The sequence below is a fragment of the Neofelis nebulosa genome, chromosome 5 (genome assembly GCF_028018385.1).
Source record: "Neofelis nebulosa isolate mNeoNeb1 chromosome 5, mNeoNeb1.pri, whole genome shotgun sequence".
NCBI lineage: Eukaryota > Metazoa > Chordata > Mammalia > Carnivora > Felidae > Neofelis > Neofelis nebulosa.
Window position 1 is genome coordinate 38258525 of NC_080786.1, and position 19296 is coordinate 38277820.

Genomic DNA, 19296 nt, shown 5'->3' on the forward strand with positions numbered 1-19296 from the left:
TTATTTTTTTATTTATTTTTTAACGTTTATTTATTTTTTGAGACGGAGAGAGACAGAGCATGAACTGGGGAGGGTCAGAGAGAGAGAGGGAGACACAGAATCTGAAACAGGCCCCAGGCTCTGAGCTGTCAGCACAGAGCCCGACACGGGGCTCGAACCCACGAACTGCAAGATCATGACCTAAGCCGAAGTCAGATGCTTAACTGACTGAGCCACCCAGGCGCCCCCCCCCACCTTTTTTTTTTTTTTAAATTTTAAAACAGCTTATTTTAGATGCAGGATCTTAAAAGGAGCAAGAGGGGATGTAGAGGTGTACTTCTGATTTCTTTAGCCATTGGCCTCTTCACCCTGACCACTTATTTGTGTTTCTGGTATGAAAAGATTTGTGAATGTCCCATGAGGGCAAGATTTTACCTGTATAGATAGAGGTCCTAGTACTTGAATGGAAAATTGTAGCATTAAAATGTCTTTTTGTTAAGTTTGCAACAATTACTTTGCTTTCTGTTGCATAGAATTTCCCTTTTTTCGCATACCAAAAAACTCTCAATCTTTTTAATAGATGAATGAAGAAATGCTTTGTCAAGAATTTGGAAGATTTGGACCATTAGCCAGTGTGAAAATTATGTGGCCTAGAACTGATGAAGAAAGAGCAAGAGAGAGAAACTGTGGCTTTGTGGCCTTTATGAATAGAAGAGATGCTGAAAGAGCTTTAAAAAATTTAAATGGTAAGAAAGTTTTTATTGTCTCTTAATAGAATTCAGACTTTTTCTCGTTCTGGAAATACTTACGAAAACTCTAGGGGAAAAATAGACCAGAAATGGAAAGGTTAAAATTAATTCAAATTATCAGTCATCTTTTATTTTCTTTTGAGAGTTACTAGGGTGACCTTTCTTTTCTTTTTTTGTAGGAAAGATGATTATGTCTTTTGAAATGAAGCTAGGTTGGGGTAAAGCTGTGCCTATTCCTCCACATCCAATATACATTCCGCCTTCTATGATGGAACATACGCTTCCCCCACCTCCATCAGGACTGCCTTTTAATGCGCAGCCTAGAGAGAGGTTAAAAAACCCCAATGCTCCAATGTTACCGCCACCTAAAAACAAGGAGGATTTTGAGAAGGTAATTTAAAAAATGTACATAGGGCCGCATCTAATTTGTAAATACTAAATCTGTGGTAGTATTTCTTTTCAATAATTTTATAGAAAATGTGTGTGTAATTTTGTTTGGCAACTCTTAAAGAAATAAGTAGATGTGTTCCCTGCCTTAGCCCGTGGAAACCCTGTATTGAAATACTAGGTCATATTTTTATTTGTGGCTACCATTCCTTTTTTGACCACTTAAGTTTTTTTTCCTTTGTCCACTATTGTATCCAGGTTTGCTTAAGTGCAATATCTAAATTAACATTGTTCTGAGAAAGTGATACTTTGTATTTGGTTAAGTGACTTTTCAATTAGAAAGACCTAAATAGTTAAACTGTTTGGATGGCTGCTAGCTAATTTAATTCTCAAGGTCTGAGGCATTAGAGTATTTGAGAGCATATGTGGTTTTTTTTAAAAAAACAGTTAACTACTCTAGTAAAAGCAAAGGGTGAGTATTTTCTTTTTATTAAACATAAAACCAACTTAATTTCAAGTTTATAAGAATTTGTTGGTTCTATTATGAAATAATTACACTTAAAATGACAGGGCTGGTTTTAAAGGCTTGGGAACAAAGTAGCAAACTGTATGGTCAGAGGCAAACAGTTAATTATTTCACAAATTAAAATCTTTATCTGATAATTCTCAGTGTAGTACCTATTTCAGTGCATTGATGTGCATTCTGGCAGGAATGTTCTGATTCTTTGCATTTGGTGAACATTTATTGTTCACTGAACACATCCATTTGCATTTATGTAATTGCTTAGTGTATAATTACTTCAAATGCAGTCATTGCCTGCAAAACTTGTGATTAGATGTGTAGTGTTTTCAATGCATTATGTATATTTTTGCTTGTTACTTGTTAACAATACTCACATATTCTATGTTTATTATCTGATGTGACTTCATATACAGACTCTGTCGCAAGCCATAGTCAAAGTGGTTATCCCAACAGAAAGGTACATGTTTTTCTTTATTATTACTGATCTAAATATAGACAATATCCCCTTCTGAATTAAAAAAAAATGGTGTTGAGGAAAAGGTAATATCTTGACTGAGCAATGGTTCCTTCCCAGTACTTTTTGGGGGGGATATGTGACTAACTTTAGTGTACTTTGCAATTTTATGTCCTTATCTTTTTGTTTTTATTGTTACCAATGTAGGGGATTTTATAGCTTTAGTAGTTAGAAGGTGTTCAATAGATTTAATATGGAGTTGTTAGTCTAATAATATTAGACTATTGTGATGGGAAAATAGTATTTTAAATGTATCTTAAATTGTGTATAATGTTACATTTTGACCCATCTGTTTTTTTTTTTTCTCTTTGTTCCTGAATGATCTGTGTTTATGCAACTTTAGTTTGAGTTCTCCTTACTGAAGGGCATAGCTTTGGTTTTTTTCTAATTGATTAGGAATTACTACCAATTCATTTCATGAACACTGAACATACTAGAAACTTTTTTTCATGGTAACAAAGGTATTTGGAATTCTTTTATTTTCCTTTCTTCCTTTTTTTCATTTTCAACATAATGATAAAGCAGAAGAATTCATGCTCTAGGTATGCTCTTGCTCAGTCAAGCTAAGCCTTTTCCCAAACACAGGAACACAACACTGGTTGAATAATAAATGAACACAAAAGAATACCAAATTCTCTTTGACATTGGCCTTGGTGAGCAACACCAGCTGAACTGTCTGCGGCAGCGGGGGACCAGGAAAACATCATGGGATGGATTGGGAAAGTATACAGTTTTTGACCAGACATTGGTACGATCGACTCCAATAAATGTGGTTTTATTATAACTGAGAGACAATTTTTTGGTTTTTTTTTTTTTTTGGTTGTTATTGCCCAGAGTAAGATAATTGCCATTTTAAAATAAAATAATGCACTTTAAAATATATCCTCTTTTTGTACTACACTGTTTCATTCTGATAGAAAAGTCACCCTTTTAAAAATGATGTTAAATACACAATCTTTAAGGAAAAAGCTGTGTGATTACAATTCTTTAATAATCTTGAATTCGGGTTAGCAACAAACTAATTGTCAGATTTTGATTTTAAATAATCACATGAAACGTTTAAATATTTTTAAACTTTAAATTTTCTAAAATAGATTTTATCAGTTTACAAGCCTATTTAAAACTATAGTGGGTTTTTTTTCCACTGATAAAAAAGCACTCACAGGAAAGTATTTTTGTAGCATTTAAAAAGCATATATCCAGTAGTAGCTTTACACGTGGCTCAGCTTATTTCAAAACTAAATTTTGAGTAAATATTTTGTTGAAAAGTCTTAACTCACCATTACAGTGAATCCTTTGTTTTAAACTTGCTAAACCATTTTTCATCTATAATATTCAAGTCAAGTTGCATTTGACTTAATTCGTGTAAGTTTCTGGATGTATAGCATTTGTCCCCCTAGTAATTGATTTTATATATTATGATATTCACATAAAATTTCCCTCCACTTCAATTTGGCACATACCAGTGGGAGTTTTGGAACTGAATCATAACTTTACATTATCTCCCTTCCCTCAAAATGATATCATTAGCTGTATGGATGCCAAGAATACATTCTTATTTGGATATCAAGAACTGCATATTTGCAGAACTATTAATACTAGTTTTTAGATTTAAAATTGATGCTTTTGGTTTTTTGTTTTAACAGTTTTGAGGTTGAATGAATAGTTTTAAATATAGTTTCCCCTTTATTAAAGATTTAAACTTTCATATAATTTTTTTGATCTAAAGAGGTCAAAAAAATTAATTTTTTTCACTATGTTGAAATTTTAGTGTCCATTTAAGTAGTTTTGTTTGAAAACTGTAAGAAAATAATTATAATGACCATGAGATAAATTATTTTACTGTTTATGTACTCTGAAGCAGTGCTTTATAGAGCCAAAAAAATCTGTCTTATTCTATAACTCTATTCATATTCTAGCAATTATATGAACTTAATTTGAGCTGGGAATGCTAAAGGTGTAATTTAGTGTGTGCCTTGTACCAAGAGCCAATATCCTTTTGCTTTTCCCAATTATTATTTGCCAACTCTGTATGTTGGGGGACTGGTGAAGTGAGAAATCAAAAGCAGCTTATAATAAGCTGAGTCATTTTTGCTTGATGCTGTAATCAATGTCTAAAATAGTGTTATATATCACATGATTTTAGGACCTAGAGTTTGAAAATAAAGATTTTCTATGAGCCCAACCAATAAAATGTACTAAAAAGTTACAAGTTTCTTTTTGGCTTAGATATTGGAAAGTAATTGTTTTGAAAAGTGGGAAAAGCATCTCACCATGTCCCTGTTTTTGGAATATTTTGGAAAGCGGACTCCATTTAAGTCTTTGGCAATATAATTGCTTCATTGAGTCATAATATGCAGCAGAATTATACATGTCATGAGTGGTGTGAACTAGTTTGAAGTGTGATCCAAAGGGATGTTGCCTCATTAAAGGTCAGATTCAATAAAAACTCCATCTGCTATATGTGTACCAGAAAAGCACAGGAGTTGGATGGATTTTTTATTAAATCAGGCCTTAAACTTGTTAAATAGTTCTGCTTTTTTATAAATTATAGTTATGTATATAACGTTTCAATACCACCACAAAAGTGCTTGGTTTAGGAATATTTTCTTTTAAAACTGAGATAGTATGTAAGTTTTTAGATGGCTATGATAACATGTAAGCTCTGAGTTTACTGATTTTATATATTTGCAGCTTTCCAATTAGTTGTGATTCATAATTTAATGTTTTGCATTTTGAAAATAAAATTAAGTGGCATTTAAAAAATTAAAACTTTATTGCTAAGAAGCTGTGTTGTGGTTTCCCACCCTCCCTTCTTCTTTCCTTCCCCTCCAACTCCCCTGTCCCCATTATCCCGCTCCCTCTTAATGCACAAGGAAGGCATTAACATATGCTCCAGGTTATTTTTTTGGTATAAAATTTTGTATTAGTCAGCAGAATAATCTTTTTCTGCACAATTATAGTAACTTAGGACAAGTATAGTTTTATGTAGTGGTAGGTCTGAATCCATTTTCTTTAACTGTGTTGTTGTTGTAGGAATTTACTCGCCCTGATACATCGAATGATAGAGTTTGTTGTACGTGAAGGGCCAATGTTTGAAGCTATGATTATGAACAGAGAAATCAACAATCCTATGTTCAGGTGTGCTTTTTTTCTTTTAAAAAAATTTTTTTTCCTGTGGTAAAATATACATATAACAAAATGTATCATTTTTGCCATTTTTACATGTATAGTTGAATGGCGTTAAGTACATTCATATTATTGTGCAGACTACCTCGTATAAGTGGAATCATTTAGTATTTGTATGTTGAGACTTGCTTATTTCATTTAGCATAATGTCTTCAATGTTCATCCATGTTGTAGCATGTGTCAGAATTTCCTTACCTTTAAAGCTGAATAATAGTCCATTGCCTGTATAAACCACATTTTGTTTGTCCTCAGGTGTGCGTTTAAAAAAAACTTTTAGGGGCACCTGGGTGGCTCAGTCGGTTAAGCGGCTGACTTCAGCTCAGGTCATGATATCGCAGTCTGTGAGTTTGAGCCCCGCATCGGGCTATGTACTGATAGCTGGCAGCCTGGAGTCTACTTCAGATTCTGTGTCTCCCTCTCTCTCTGCCCTTCCCCTGCTCATGCTCTGTCTGTCTCTCTCTCTCTCTCTCTCTCTCTCTCTCTCTCCCTCTCCCTCTCTCTCAAAAATAAACATTTAAAAAAAAAAACAAAAACCTTTGTTTTTTGGAATTAAAAATATTTCCAAGAATAAAGTTCTAGAAGTTTGGGGTTATTTTTGTCGTAGGATGAGAAGACAGTTTTAGTAAATAGGATGCACTTGGATCAGTTTTCCATCTGATTTTGATTTAGTTAACTGCATAACATTGTTTTTAGCAGTCTCTAGGAGGAAAATACTCTGTGCTTTTCAATGAAAGTCCTTCATAAGTGAGATATAGTAGAATAATGGAGATTTATAGAAAATTGCGTATCTTCTGAATAGCTGTGGTATCTAAGGCATTCATTTAATACTCTTAAGTCTTTAAAATACACTGCTTTTGAAATTTCTATCTTTGGAAAATCTCTCCACTGCCACATACAATAGCCTACATGTAAGCGTTCAATAAAATTGATTGTAAGATGTATACATACCTTCTGAGTACTAACAGTTAGTCACAAAGGCTGTCTGGGGGCTAGGGTGAGGAAGGGGATAGATGGCAGAAGGCAATGGGTAAGTATTTTTCTTCAGGGATCTTTGCTTTTGGTTTTTATTTTAAATGAAATAGGCAAGTAGTATTTCTGATTTGTTTATATTTACTTGAAGACGCTTAATATGATTAATTTTTGTTTTTTGGGTTTGTTTTGTTTTAGATTCTTATTTGAAAACCAGACACCAGCCCATGTTTACTATAGGTGGAAGCTTTATTCTATTCTGCAGGCAAGTGGAATCAATCGCTTTGTTAATTTTGACTCTGATCGGGGCGCCTGGGTGGCTCAGTCGGTTAAGCATCTGACTTCGGCTCAGGTCACGATCTCACTGTGAGCTCGAGCCCCACGTCGGGCTCTGTGCTGACTTCTCGGAGCCTGGAGCCTGTTTCGGATTCTGTGTCTTCCTCTCTCTCTGACCCTCCCCCGTTCATGCTCTGTCTCTCTCTGTCTCAAAAATAAATTAAAAAAACGTTAAAAAAAAAATTAAAAAAAATTTTGACTCTGAATATTTCACCATTCTAACAACATTCTGTACATTTATTAGGGAGATTCTCCGACTAAGTGGCGGACGGAAGATTTTCGTATGTTCAAAAATGGATCTTTTTGGAGGCCACCACCATTAAATCCATACCTGCATGGGATGTCAGAAGAACAAGAAACAGAAGCTTTTGTAGAGGAGCCTAGTAAAAAGGGAGCACTTAAGGAAGAGTAAGAATTTTTTTCCTTTTCTGTTAACATATTCAGAAAAGTCACTTTAATAATTGCTTTAATTAATATCTTATTAAGATGTTAACTCTAAAATGTGAATTGTTTCTTTTACTTGTGAATGTTTAGAATACCAACATTGTATTGCTTTGTAATTTTAAATATCTTGGTAAGTATAAGTATGTATTCTATTGACCTTTGTCTCTTCCTACTGATGAAGAGTAGTGATGGTCTCTTAAGCAATGATTCTCTAACAATGGAATACTTGTGGTTTTTAGAGAAATTATATTGGGACCCTTAGAATTCTTGCCTCTCTGAATGCAACATTAAAGAGGAAAAATTACTGTAGAGCTTTGTGAAATCATATGGTTGACTATTCAAAGCCTTTCCACAAGAGTTTACAATGTGTGGCCACCATGGAAACATATTTATCAGTGCTCAGTCATTATGGGTACAGTGAAGTTAGACTGGTTTAAGAAGCAGAAACAAATACAGCTATTAAATATTAAGAGGAGGTCCACATGGAAGAAAATTGGCTAAGAGGTTATGGCATATAGGAGTATATACTCAACTGTGTAGAATAAATCTTAATGCTAGCTGCATTGATTCATTGTTTGTGAAAGCATTTGCTAATGGAGAGCTATATATTTTTGAAGCCTGTTTGCTTCTTAAGATGTATTTTCATCATTTTTTCCAGGGATCTGCAAACTCAGCCTATACGCTAAATCTGGCTGCCTCCTGTTTTTGTAAATAAAGTTTTATTAGAACACAATCTGCCCTCTCCCCTCCTTTTTTTTTTCTTTTTATTTCATTTTAACTTGTTGTCTATGGTTGCTTTGGTGTTAATAGCAGTGGAGTCGAGTAACTACTAGAGAGACTATATGATCTGCATTGCCTGAAATATTTATTATCTGATCCTTTACAGACAGTTTGTCATCCCCTGCTTTTAGCCTGTTGTGATCTGATGCAGAAGTGCTAAAGTAACTGACTTCCTTCAAAAGAAAGTGAAGAACATGAAGGCTTTTTTCCATTGTAATGGGATAATAGGACTGGGACACTCACAAACACTTCTTGCAAAAAAATGCCCATAATTTAAAATTTACTTTATTTGAAAACTAAAAATCACTGAATTATTTATTTATGAGAAAGTATTCTTCCCCCATGTAAGTTCTTCAAAGAAATGTAATGTATTTGGGGGACTCAAATCAGACTTAACACAATTTAGTCTTCAGAATTTTATCTGAGTGGGTTTTAAAGAAATTAGTTTGTGAGCAGAAACTATAATGGCATTTGAAATTTATGTCTATAAATATTTATGTTAAAAACATTTGTATTCAGACAGAGGGACAAATTAGAAGAAATCCTGAGGGGGTTAACTCCAAGGAAAAATGATATTGGAGATGCAATGGTTTTTTGTCTTAATAATGCTGAAGCTGCTGAAGAAATAGTGGATTGCATTACTGAGTCATTGTCCATCTTAAAAACACCCCTCCCTAAAAAGGTATGGGCATAATTTCTCTTTATGGAACATTAAGTAAAAGAGAAATAATAGTTGACTTCATTTTGGATTGAAATTGGTTTCCTTTTTACATGAAGAACTTGACTGAAGAAATCTTTCCTATGCAGTCTTATTTTCCTTCTGTCTGGGAAACTTGTTATGTTAATTGATGTGCAGATTATCAACCGGTTGAAATAGAAATGAGTTACATATTTTATCCCTGCCAAAATAGTGGCTTCAGGAATGTTGAATTTCTTATAACCCTTCTAATTAGCTGTGAGTGTTATAGCTAAACATTAGCCTTATGCCACTAATTGCAAAAAATTTCAATACGGATTTTTTTCTAGCTATATTATTTGCTGCTCGTTTTTATTTTTAATCTCATTTATGTTATCTTTTGGTATTCTAGATTGCCAGATTATATTTGGTTTCTGATGTTTTGTATAACTCTTCAGCCAAAGTTGCCAATGCTTCATATTATAGAAAATTGTAAGTATAATGTTGTAAGCTGATATTCCTGAAATAATATTTAAGGGTAAGGAATTCAGAAGAGAGAATTATTTTGTTAATGTTAATTAATTTGAATTTCTTTATAGTTCATAGAATTTTCTAAAAAATCAGGTTGCATTCATTAATCCACTTTAAACTAAATGTTTTCAAAGTTTTCATATTTTTTGATAAATTACACTGGTAGAACAAATAAGCGTTAAAAAATAACTTTATATTTCTATTGCATATTTAGCCAGTTGTGTAGTAAATAAACAGAAACAATAGAAATAATGGAAGGCATAAAGGAAGAGACCAAAGACAGAACATGAACTGTTTTAATCTAGCTGTTCAATCTAACTAGTTTTTTTTGCCTTGGACAAGTCACTTAACTTTTCCTAATATAAAACAGAGGTCAGTTTAGGTAACTTAATGTATCATAAATGTAAAGTTCCTTGTTTATCAAGGAAACTAATTCTTGGCATAACCATACAGAATAAGGAGTTCAGTGTTAAGAGTTTAGACATCTAGTTATTGATTTTTGAAGAGTTACTTGATTAATCTATGAGGTTTTTTTTTCTTTTTTTGAGTTTAAGAGTTTTTTTCATTTGCTAGCATGCTGAAGTAGAATGGGGGTTTTTAAATAAATTCTATCATAAATCTATATTCTTTGAATTTCAGTTTTGAAACAAAGTTATGTCAGATATTTTCAGACCTCAATGCTACCTATCGTACAATTCAAGGCCATTTACAGTCTGAAAACTTTAAGGTATGTTTATTTTATTTTTTTCCCTAGTGTTAAGCAGGGGGTAGGGGCTGGCAAGCACATTGGCGGGCTAGAGAAGTACATAGGACAAGTATAGGACATGATGCGCATCTTTCAGAAATTATTGTTTTAAGATTTACTGCCATTTTATCTTCAGTATCAGAAATATCTGAAATTTTGAAATATTTTATCTAGTGTTTTGTTCGGTGTTAAGTTTGAAGTATTTTATTTAAATGTTTTAAATATTAGTCTTTCCACAAAAAATTCAGAATATCACTTGTTTTAGAATGGTATATATAATTTGGCTGGAATAGGAACATAATTTTGGTTATTCATGCTTAGAAAATGTATTCAGTTACTTTTTATAACCTCTTTCTTTGTAGGTCATTGTTAAAGCCAAACAAAAAATCTTGCTTATAATGGAATAAATAGATATTACTTTCATGGGAGGAAGACTTTTCATGGAATGAAATTTTTAGCTATGGGAGGGTGCCTGGGTGTGGCTCAGTAGGTTAAGTGTCTGACTCTTGATTTCAGCTCAGGTCATGGTCTCACAGGTGTGTGGATTCCAGCCCCGTGTTGGGCTCTGCGCTGACAGTTTGGAGCCTGCTTGGAATTCTTTCTCTCCTTCTCTCTCTGCCCCTCCCTGGTGCTCTCTCTCAAAATAAATGAACTTAAAAAAAAAACAAAACAACTTTTTTTTTCTTTCCTTTTTGTTTTTAGGAAATTTTTAACTTGGGAAGATGCCCAGTGACCCTACCAATTAGGGAATTTAAACAACTACATTTAAAAATTTTGACTATAAATTAGAGCTTGTAGAAAGGTTTAGGGATGGGAAGAGAAAAGTATATCCAGAATCAAGAAAGTACTTCATTGGACCATAAAGGAATTCGGGTCAAAACTTGGCTACCCTGGTATCCAACTGTCATAAATTTCTAAGTTATTCCCAGATTGTGGCCTCGTGTACCACTTGTGGTATGGGGCATTGATCTTAGATGGTCAAGAGCAAAATAGTTACTGTTTCTTTTTCATTATTTTTATTTCTAATTCCCTTTTAGTTAGAAGGTGACATGGATTTTTTAAAAATATAATGATAGTTAAATTATTTTTTATCAAGAATCTTGGTTTAAAGGAAATACAGCAAATCGTGATGGTCATTTTCATGAGATGAAGTTTGAGACATTGCCCTAAAATAATAATTTGTTGTCTTTTTCCTGTTTATTTAGCAACGGGTAATGACCTGTTTCAGAGCATGGGAGGATTGGGCAATTTATCCAGAACCATTTTTGATCAAACTACAAAATATTTTCTTAGGACTTGTAAATATTATTGAAGAAAAGGAAACAGAGGTAGGTACTCAATGTATTTGTCTGATTATTTTAGAATTGATTTCTGGGGATGCTGTATGTTACAGATGTGAATAGTATTTCTTTGTGAAAAATACCTAGTATTTACCACTAACTTGTGGATTTTTGTTCCTGGAATTGCTGGAGCCCAGGAGAGGAAATTATGTATAATAGTAATTCTCTGTTTTGTTTCCTTATGTGAAAATTGGGTAACTGGGCACCTCCACATTTTTTTTTTTTTTTTTTTTTTTGGTAATTATTGAGTATAGTGACATACAATGTTATATTAGTTTCAGGTGTACAGTGTAGTGATTCAGCAATTCTATACATTACTTAATCCTCACCATGATAAGTGTAGTTACCATACAATGTTATTACGATATTATGATGTTCCTCATGCTATACTTTTCATTTCTGTGACTTATTTATTTTATAATTGGAAGTTTGTACATCTTAATCTCTTTTTGCTTCCTTTTTGCAACTACCAGTTCTCTGTGTTTAAGAGTCTATTTTGTTTTTGTTTTTTACATTCCGTATATAAATGAAATCGTATGGTATTTGTGTTTCTCTGAATTATTTCACTTAGCATAATACTCTCTAGGTCTATCTCTGTTGTCACAAATGGCAAGAATCCATTCTTTTTATGAGTGAGTAGTGTGTGTGTACGTGTGTATACCACATCCATTCATTTGTCAGTAGATACTTTGGTTATTTCCATATCTTGGCTATTGTAAATAATGCTGAAATAAAAATAGGGGTGCATATATGTTTTTGAATTAGTGTTTTTGGGGTTTTTTGGGTAAATATCCAGCAGTGGAGTTACTGGATCATACGGTATTTGTTTTTAATTTTTTTGGGAATCTTCATACTGTTTTCTACAGTAGTTTCACCAGTTTACATTCCTACCAGTAGTACATGATGATTCCCTTTTCTCCACATCCTTGCCAGCACTTGTTATTTCTTGTCCTTTTGATACCTGCCATTCTTACTGGTGTGAGGTGATATGTCTCCTTGTGGTTTTGATTTGCATTTCCCTGATGCTTAATGATCTACTTTCATGTTGAGCCTACTTTCATGTGTCTGTTGAGCAATTTGTATATCTTTTTTTTTTTTTAAGTGTATGTCAGATTCTTTTTTGCCCACTTATCGGATTGTTTCATTTTGGTGTTGAGTTGTATAAGTTCTTTATATATTTTGGATATTAACACCTTATTGAATATATCATGTGCAAACACCATCTCCCTCTGGTAGGTTGCCTGTTTGATTTGTTGAGTTTCCTTTTCTGTGCAAAAGCTTTTTGTTTTAGTGTAGTTCCAGTAGTTGATTTTTGCTTTTGATTTCCTTGCCTGAGGAGACCTATCTGTAAATACGTTGCTAAGGCCAGTGCCCAAGAGATTACTGCCTGTTTTATGGAGTTTTATGGTTTTGGGTCTCATATTTAGGTCTCTAATCCATCTTGAATTGATTTTGTGTATGATGTAAGAAAGTGGTCCATTTTGGTTTTTTCATGTAGCTGTTCAGTTTTTCCAGCATTTATTGAAGAGACCGTCTTTTCTTCATTAAATATTCTTGCCTCCTTTGTTGTAGATTAACTCTGTAGGTGTGGGTTTATTTTTGGATATTCTGTTCTGTTAATCATGTGTTTATTTTTGGGCCAGTACCATGGTTTTGATTACTGTAGCTTTGTAGGTATCTTGAAATTTGGGATCGTCCCACCTCTGTCTTGTTCTTATTTTATTTGGCTGTTTGAGGTCTTTTGTGGTTGCATACAAATTTTAGGATTATTTGTTCTAGTTCTATGAAAAATGCTATTGGTTATTTTGATAGGGATTGCATTGAATCCATAGACTGCTTTGGGTAGTATGGATATTTTAACAATATTAATTCTTCCAGTCCGTGAGTATGGAATATCTTTTCATTGCTTTTTGTCATCTTTGGTTTTTTCCATCAGTTTTTATAGATTCCAGAATATAAGTATTTTACCTCCTTGGTTAAATTTATTCCTAGGTAGTTTTTGCTTTTGGTGCAGTTGTAATTGGGAATGTTTTTGTAAGCACTCTTTCTACTACTTTGTAATTAGTGTATAGACATGTAACAGATTTCTGTATATTTTATATCCTACAACTTTACTGCATTCATTTATTCTAAGAGTTTTTTTTGGTGGAGTCTTTAAGGTTTTCTATGTATTGTGTCATCTGCAAATAGTTTTATTTTTCCCTACCTATTGAGATGCCTTTTATTTCTTACCTCATTGCTGTGGCTAGGACTTCCAGTGCTATGTTGAATAGAAGTGTTGAGAGTGAACATCCTTGTCTTATTCCTGTTCTTAGAGGAAAAGCTTTCAGTTTTTCACTATTGAATATGATGTTAGCCTGTGGGTTTTCATATATGTCCTTCATTATGTTAAGGTATGTTCCCTCTAAAGCCCACTTTGCTGAGTTTTTATCACGAATGAATATAGTATTTTGTTAGATGCTTCTTCTGCCCCCGCTGAGATGATCATGTGGTTTTTGTCCTTTTTTGAATGTGATGTATCACATTGATTGATGAGTGTTGAACAATCCTGACATCCCAGGAGTAAATCCCACTTGATTATGGTGAATGATTGTTTTAATGTATTGTTGGATTTGGTTTGCTAATATTTTGTTGAGGTTTTTTGTATCTGTGTTCAACAGGGATATTGGCCTGTAGTTTTCTTTTTTTAATGTCTTTATCTGATTTTGGTGTCAGAATAATGCTGGTCTTACAGAATGAATTTGAAAGTTTTCCTTCTTCTATTTTTTGGGATAGTTTGAGAAGAATAGGTTTTGACTCTTTTAATTGTTTGGTAGAATTCATCTGGAAAGCCATCTGGTCCTGGATTTTAATTTGGATTTTTATTTTGATTACTGATTCCAGTTTTGGAGATTGAATGTTTTTGGGGAAGTTATCCATTTCTTCTATGTTGTTCAGTTTGTTGGCATATGATTTTTTCATACTATTTTCTTATAATTCTTTGTATTTCTGGGGTATTGGTTGTTATTTCTCCTTCATTTTTTATTTTATTTATTTGAATCTTCTTTTTTCTAGATGAGTCTGGCTAAAGGTTTATCAATTTTATTTATCTTTTCAAAGAACCAGCACTTGGTTTCATTGATTTTTAAAAAAAAATTTTTTTTAGTTTCTATTTTGTTTGTGTCTGCTCATCTGTTTTAGTCCTACTAGCTTTGGCCTTTGTTCTTCTTTTTTTTAATTCCTTTACATGTAAGGTTAGAGTGTTTATTTGATATTTTTCTTGTTTCTTGAGGTAGGCCTATATTGATATAAACTTCCCTCTTAGAACTGCTTTTGCTAATGTCCCAAAGATTTTGGACTTGTTTTTTTGTTTTTTGTTTTTTTTTCCATTTTCATTTGTCTCCATATAGTTTTTGATTTCTGATGACTTTTTAAAAATGCTTATTTATTTATTTTGAAAGAGAGAAACCACAGGGAGGGGCAGAGAGAGAGGGAGAGAGAGAGATGGGCTCCATGCTGTCAGCGCAGAGCTCAATGTGGGGTTTGATATCATGAACATGAGATCATGACCTGAGCCAAAATCAATGGTTAGACACTTACCTGAGCCACCTAGGTGCCCCCTGATCACTGTTGTTTTGTTTTTTTTTTTTAATTTGATGACATGAAAAGATGCATGATGCATTAGTTGAAAAAAGGAACTAATAAAGCAATACATATTGCATGATTTAATTTTATTAAACTAAAGTAGCTATATAAGTAAATATGTACATGAAGAGATGCACCACAATGGTAGCAGATTCTGTTCATCACGATTCTGTTGCTTTTCACCTCATCATTGTTTCATGAATCCTTTGTCTTCAGTTCTACCATCCTCATCCAGTTATCTTTTCACTTTCATTCCTATGAGATTCTAATTAGCCCCCCTGTTCCAAGCACATGGTCCTCGTTTCAGTTTCTTAAGTATACGTTTCCTTCTACCATAAACCTTTGTAAATATTTTTGCCTCTCTCTGAAACATCTCCTGTTTACCTGAGATCCTTCAGATGTCAATTTAAGACTCAGTATCATTGAGTCTTCTCAGACGGCTTTAGGTGAAACCTACTTATACATTTGAATAGTATGATATGCCTCTTTGTTGTAGCAGTCATTATAGTCACAGTTCTTTGAATATTGTGATTTTATGATTGCCTGCTTCCTCCTACCCCCTGGTCTCCCAGAAAATTCTAGTAAGACCTATTACTTGAGGGACCAAAGGAACAAACTTGTTTTTGTTTATTATTGTATCCTCAGTGCCTTACATGGTACCTGGCATCAAGAAATACTTGGTAGATATTTCTTAAATAATGAAAGAATGACTGCTTCTTTGTCAGACAGGAGGATGAAGTATATCCTAGTTATAGCAATATGCCTTTAGTAAAGGAAAGTGTTACAGCAAGTACGTATGTTTCTGTAGGATGTACCAGATGACCTCGATGGTGCCCCCATTGAGGAAGAGCTTGATGGTGCACCTCTAGAAGATGTGGATGGAATTCCTATTGATGCTACTCCCATTGATGATCTTGACGGAGTCCCTATAAAGAGTCTTGATGATGATCTTGATGGAGTGCCTTGTAAGTTCAAATTTCAAACTGATGAGCTAATAAGTTTGATTCCAAAACTCTTTAATTTCCACACATGTGGATATGGAAAAAGTTTAAGGTATCAGTCTTTAATTTGTCTTTTATTTCTGACATTTCAAAATTCAAATACCCAGTAATACGTTTGACTCTGCCAAGAAAAAGGTTTTCTTTCTAGTCACGTATCTTTATTGGGATAGTCTCGTATAAGTAAGTTTCTCTTTTTGTCTTAATTGTCATGAAAACTATAGGCGCAATCTTGTTCTCAGTTATATTCATAATCCTAGATGCCTTGTTTTGTCAGTTCTGTTTTTATTCATAATTTATGGGTTCATGTTTCTTAGATGCCTAAAGTCACTTTTGGCCATAGGATGTATACAGAATCTGTAGTATATTTCAATTGCATGAAAACATTAAACAGTATAAGAATTGTATAGTTTAAATAGTGATTAGGTAAAGACCTTAAAGATTTTTTTACTGCCCCAACTTCTCCATTTGCTTGAAATCATAATAACTTGTATATTTTGTATTGATGTATTTGTGTTTAAACATCGGACCTCAGGTGTAGAGAATTAGATTAGTCATAATCCTTGTTCTTGACACTAGCATTATTAGTCCATGTGTGGCCTTATTTTACTTTTTAATAGTAGAATGAATACCCGTGAACTCTTTAAGTCATCTAGTAGTAGGGGTTAATGGCTTATCCTTCCTCATTAGTGGATGCAACTGAAGACTCCAAGAAGAATGAGCCCATATTTAAAGTTGCCCCATCAAAATGGGAAGCTGTAGATGAATCTGAATTAGAAGCACAGGGTGAGTAAAAGTACAATAAATATTAAGCTTTAGAAAATTGAGTACTTAAAATCAATTATTGGTGTGTGTGTGTGTGTGTGTGTGTGTGTGTGTGTGTGTATGTTTTCTTTTTATGTTTTACAACATTTCAACTTTAAGACCCGGAGTTACTATATTTTATGTCTAGTGGCTAAGTTTTCATTATGGTTGTTGTTACAATTTTCGTACATCTTTCAGTTTGGATGCTTTGCGAGTAATCAAAGAAATTACTAATACCTTTCAGGGTAAGGCATTTCAGTAGAAAATGTAGATGGAAGTTACACCTGTTTGGAAATCTACTTAGAGGTCAGTTTCAGAGAAACCAGGCTTTGATCCTCCCATAATGCTTGACTTTTTAGACGCAGTTTAGACCTGCCTTTCATACTTACTTGGATTCGTGTCCTTAAGTGCTTATAATATGTAATTGTTAATATTTGTAGGTTCTAATGAATAAATCTTAACCATTCAGCACACAAATAAAAATGATAACATTATTTGTCACCTCATGAATTTGAATAAAATTATAGCATAGGTGTGGGGAAAGAAATATAGCACATAGAAATGGTTTTCAAAGAAGAGATAATTGGCAGATAATTTCTGTAATGTAAACTTTGAATTCTAGAGCTGGGCTTCTATACTACTGCAAAATGCTAATTTACCTTAATGGAATTACATCCTTTTCCTTCCCTTTAGCTGTAACAACTTCTAAATGGGAGTTATTTGACCAGCATGAAGAATCAGAAGAAGAAGAAAATCAAAAGTAAGAATCTAAGTTTTGAACTTACTCAGTTTCTTATTACATATAAGCTCCCTTTTTCATTAAGAGGTATGCTTGAAATAATAGTGAAGAGGAAAACTTCACTCTTTAAAACCTTGTTGGGAGGATCATTTTTAGTTCTTCATTGTTTTTCCAGTGAATAAAGAGCTTTTGGTTTCTGGTCTGATGTACCTCGTTTCACTTTGCTTCTGAGTTGATTTTTCAATGCTAGGTTTATATATTCTCACTTGGTAGTTACTAAATGGTCAACTGCATTTATTTCAAATCTTTGTCATGAAATACTGTTTTGGCTTTACAGAAAGTGATTTTTAAAATGTGAATGGGAAATTATGCTGCTTTTTATTTGGATTGTACATTGCTAAAAAAAGCAGTGCATTATGGCTATTCTGTTATGTTATTTAAATGTAAACAGGGGTGCCTGGGTGGCTTATTTGGTTAAAAGTTCCACTCTTGGTTTTGGCTCAGGTCGTGATCTCACTGTCCTGAGATCAAGTCCCGAGTCCTGTGTTGGCTCTGCACTGGGTGTGGAGCCTGCTTGGGATTCTCTTCTTTTCTCTCTCTGCCCATCCCCTGGTTGCATGAGCTTTCTCGTTCTCTCTCTTAAAATAAATAAACATAAAAAAAAAAAATGTAAACATCTCAGAAGAACTAAGAATGAATTAAAAAAAGCTTTCCTTTAACATGTAGAGAAATTATAATTTCAAATTTTGCTTTTTGGTAATCACCTCAAGATTGTTTTTGCATACTGAATGCGATTATAGGAATCTTGCTCCCAGATTCTCCAGCAAGTTTGTATTGGTAGATTTTAGGTAGAACCTGACAGCTTTTTAAATCATTGCAAAGGAAATTAATTTTTTTTAAATAGAACAGATGACCTCAAGAACACAAAGCAGAGGTTTCTGCTTAAAAAAACAAAAAAGAAAGAAAAAATCTTTGTTCTTTTATCCTTCTCAAATGGAAGAGTGAACAAAGGGAAAAAGTCCCTTTTGTGTCCCAGCACAGTTTGGGCATTGTATGGATTCAGTAAATGGATATTAGTAGCATTTAGATTGCTGTTAAAGAAATGTGATTGTGGGAACACAGTTTGATATACTGAGGAAAACTTCGCATCAGTGATGTCTTTCCAGAAACATTGGTGTGATCAGAACAAGTCAGCAATGATGATGATGGAATATTAACAAAATATAGATGTGGTTTGCTGATGGAAATACCTCTCCAAGGCTGTTGAAGAATACAGGAATTGGGATAGTCCAGTTTGCTTTAAAATAGTGCTTTAACCTTTTTAATGTCTACAGTACCACATTATTAACATCTCTGACTATTGTAGCATCACTGGCTTAAAATACATTTGTTAATTCATGAGATAATTAATTTAGGGGAAAGGAAGGGTATAAAAGGCCATTGCAGAACTCAAATGTTTCTTCAGTTTGTTTTGTTTCTATAGGTATTAACTTTTTTTGTGTAAATTTGAGATTAGTGTTAATGTTTGGATTATGACTGCATTTCAGTGTTGAAAGTAAAATAATCAGTGAGAATAGAGTCAGTAGAATACAGTGAGGCATGGATCACTGGAAATGTAATTTTTATTTTCCTTAAGAGCTCTAAATAAATCATGGTAACATAAAAATAGCTTTATGCAAGTATAAAGCAAGGCAAAGATAATTTTCACATACAACTTTCTGGTCCTTGAAATTTTTTTATGCCTCACTACTGCTCTCTAGTGGCTGAATCCAAAATGCTTTTTTGAAACTAGTAATTATTTTTTATGGCAGAAAAGTGATTAAACAAATACATAGCACTACTCTTTGTAGAAAACTTCCAAATAGTAATTTAATTTCATTTATGATGAATTCTATATGGTTTTATAGACTTGAATTTCCATTTCTTTAAAAGAATAAGTCCTGGTTACCTAGAACTGGTAACTAAGAGC

General features: G+C 33.3%; 1 protein-coding gene across 3 annotated transcripts in view; it reads left to right on the forward strand.

Moving 5' to 3' along the window:
- U2SURP (U2 snRNP associated SURP domain containing) overlaps positions 1–19296 on the forward strand; it is a 55370-nt gene that overhangs the window by 21382 nt on the left and 14692 nt on the right. For 2 of the 3 annotated variants that reach the window (XM_058730119.1, XM_058730118.1), the window contains exons 11-23: positions 560–725; positions 908–1119; positions 2052–2095; positions 5189–5293; positions 6509–6579; positions 6895–7054; positions 8390–8552; positions 8959–9038; positions 9717–9804; positions 11028–11150; positions 15595–15751; positions 16475–16570; positions 17282–17348. In XM_058730119.1, coding sequence (XP_058586102.1) covers positions 560–725; positions 908–1119; positions 2052–2095; positions 5189–5293; positions 6509–6579; positions 6895–7054; positions 8390–8552; positions 8959–9038; positions 9717–9804; positions 11028–11150; positions 15595–15751; positions 16475–16570; positions 17282–17348 — 1532 coding nt within the window. Of the gene's footprint in view, positions 1–559; positions 726–907; positions 1120–2051; positions 2096–5188; positions 5294–6508; positions 6580–6894; positions 7055–8389; positions 8553–8958; positions 9039–9716; positions 9805–11027; positions 11151–15594; positions 15752–16474; positions 16571–17281; positions 17349–19296 lie in introns of those variants that run through there. The other variant, XM_058730120.1, reaches the window with a different exon arrangement.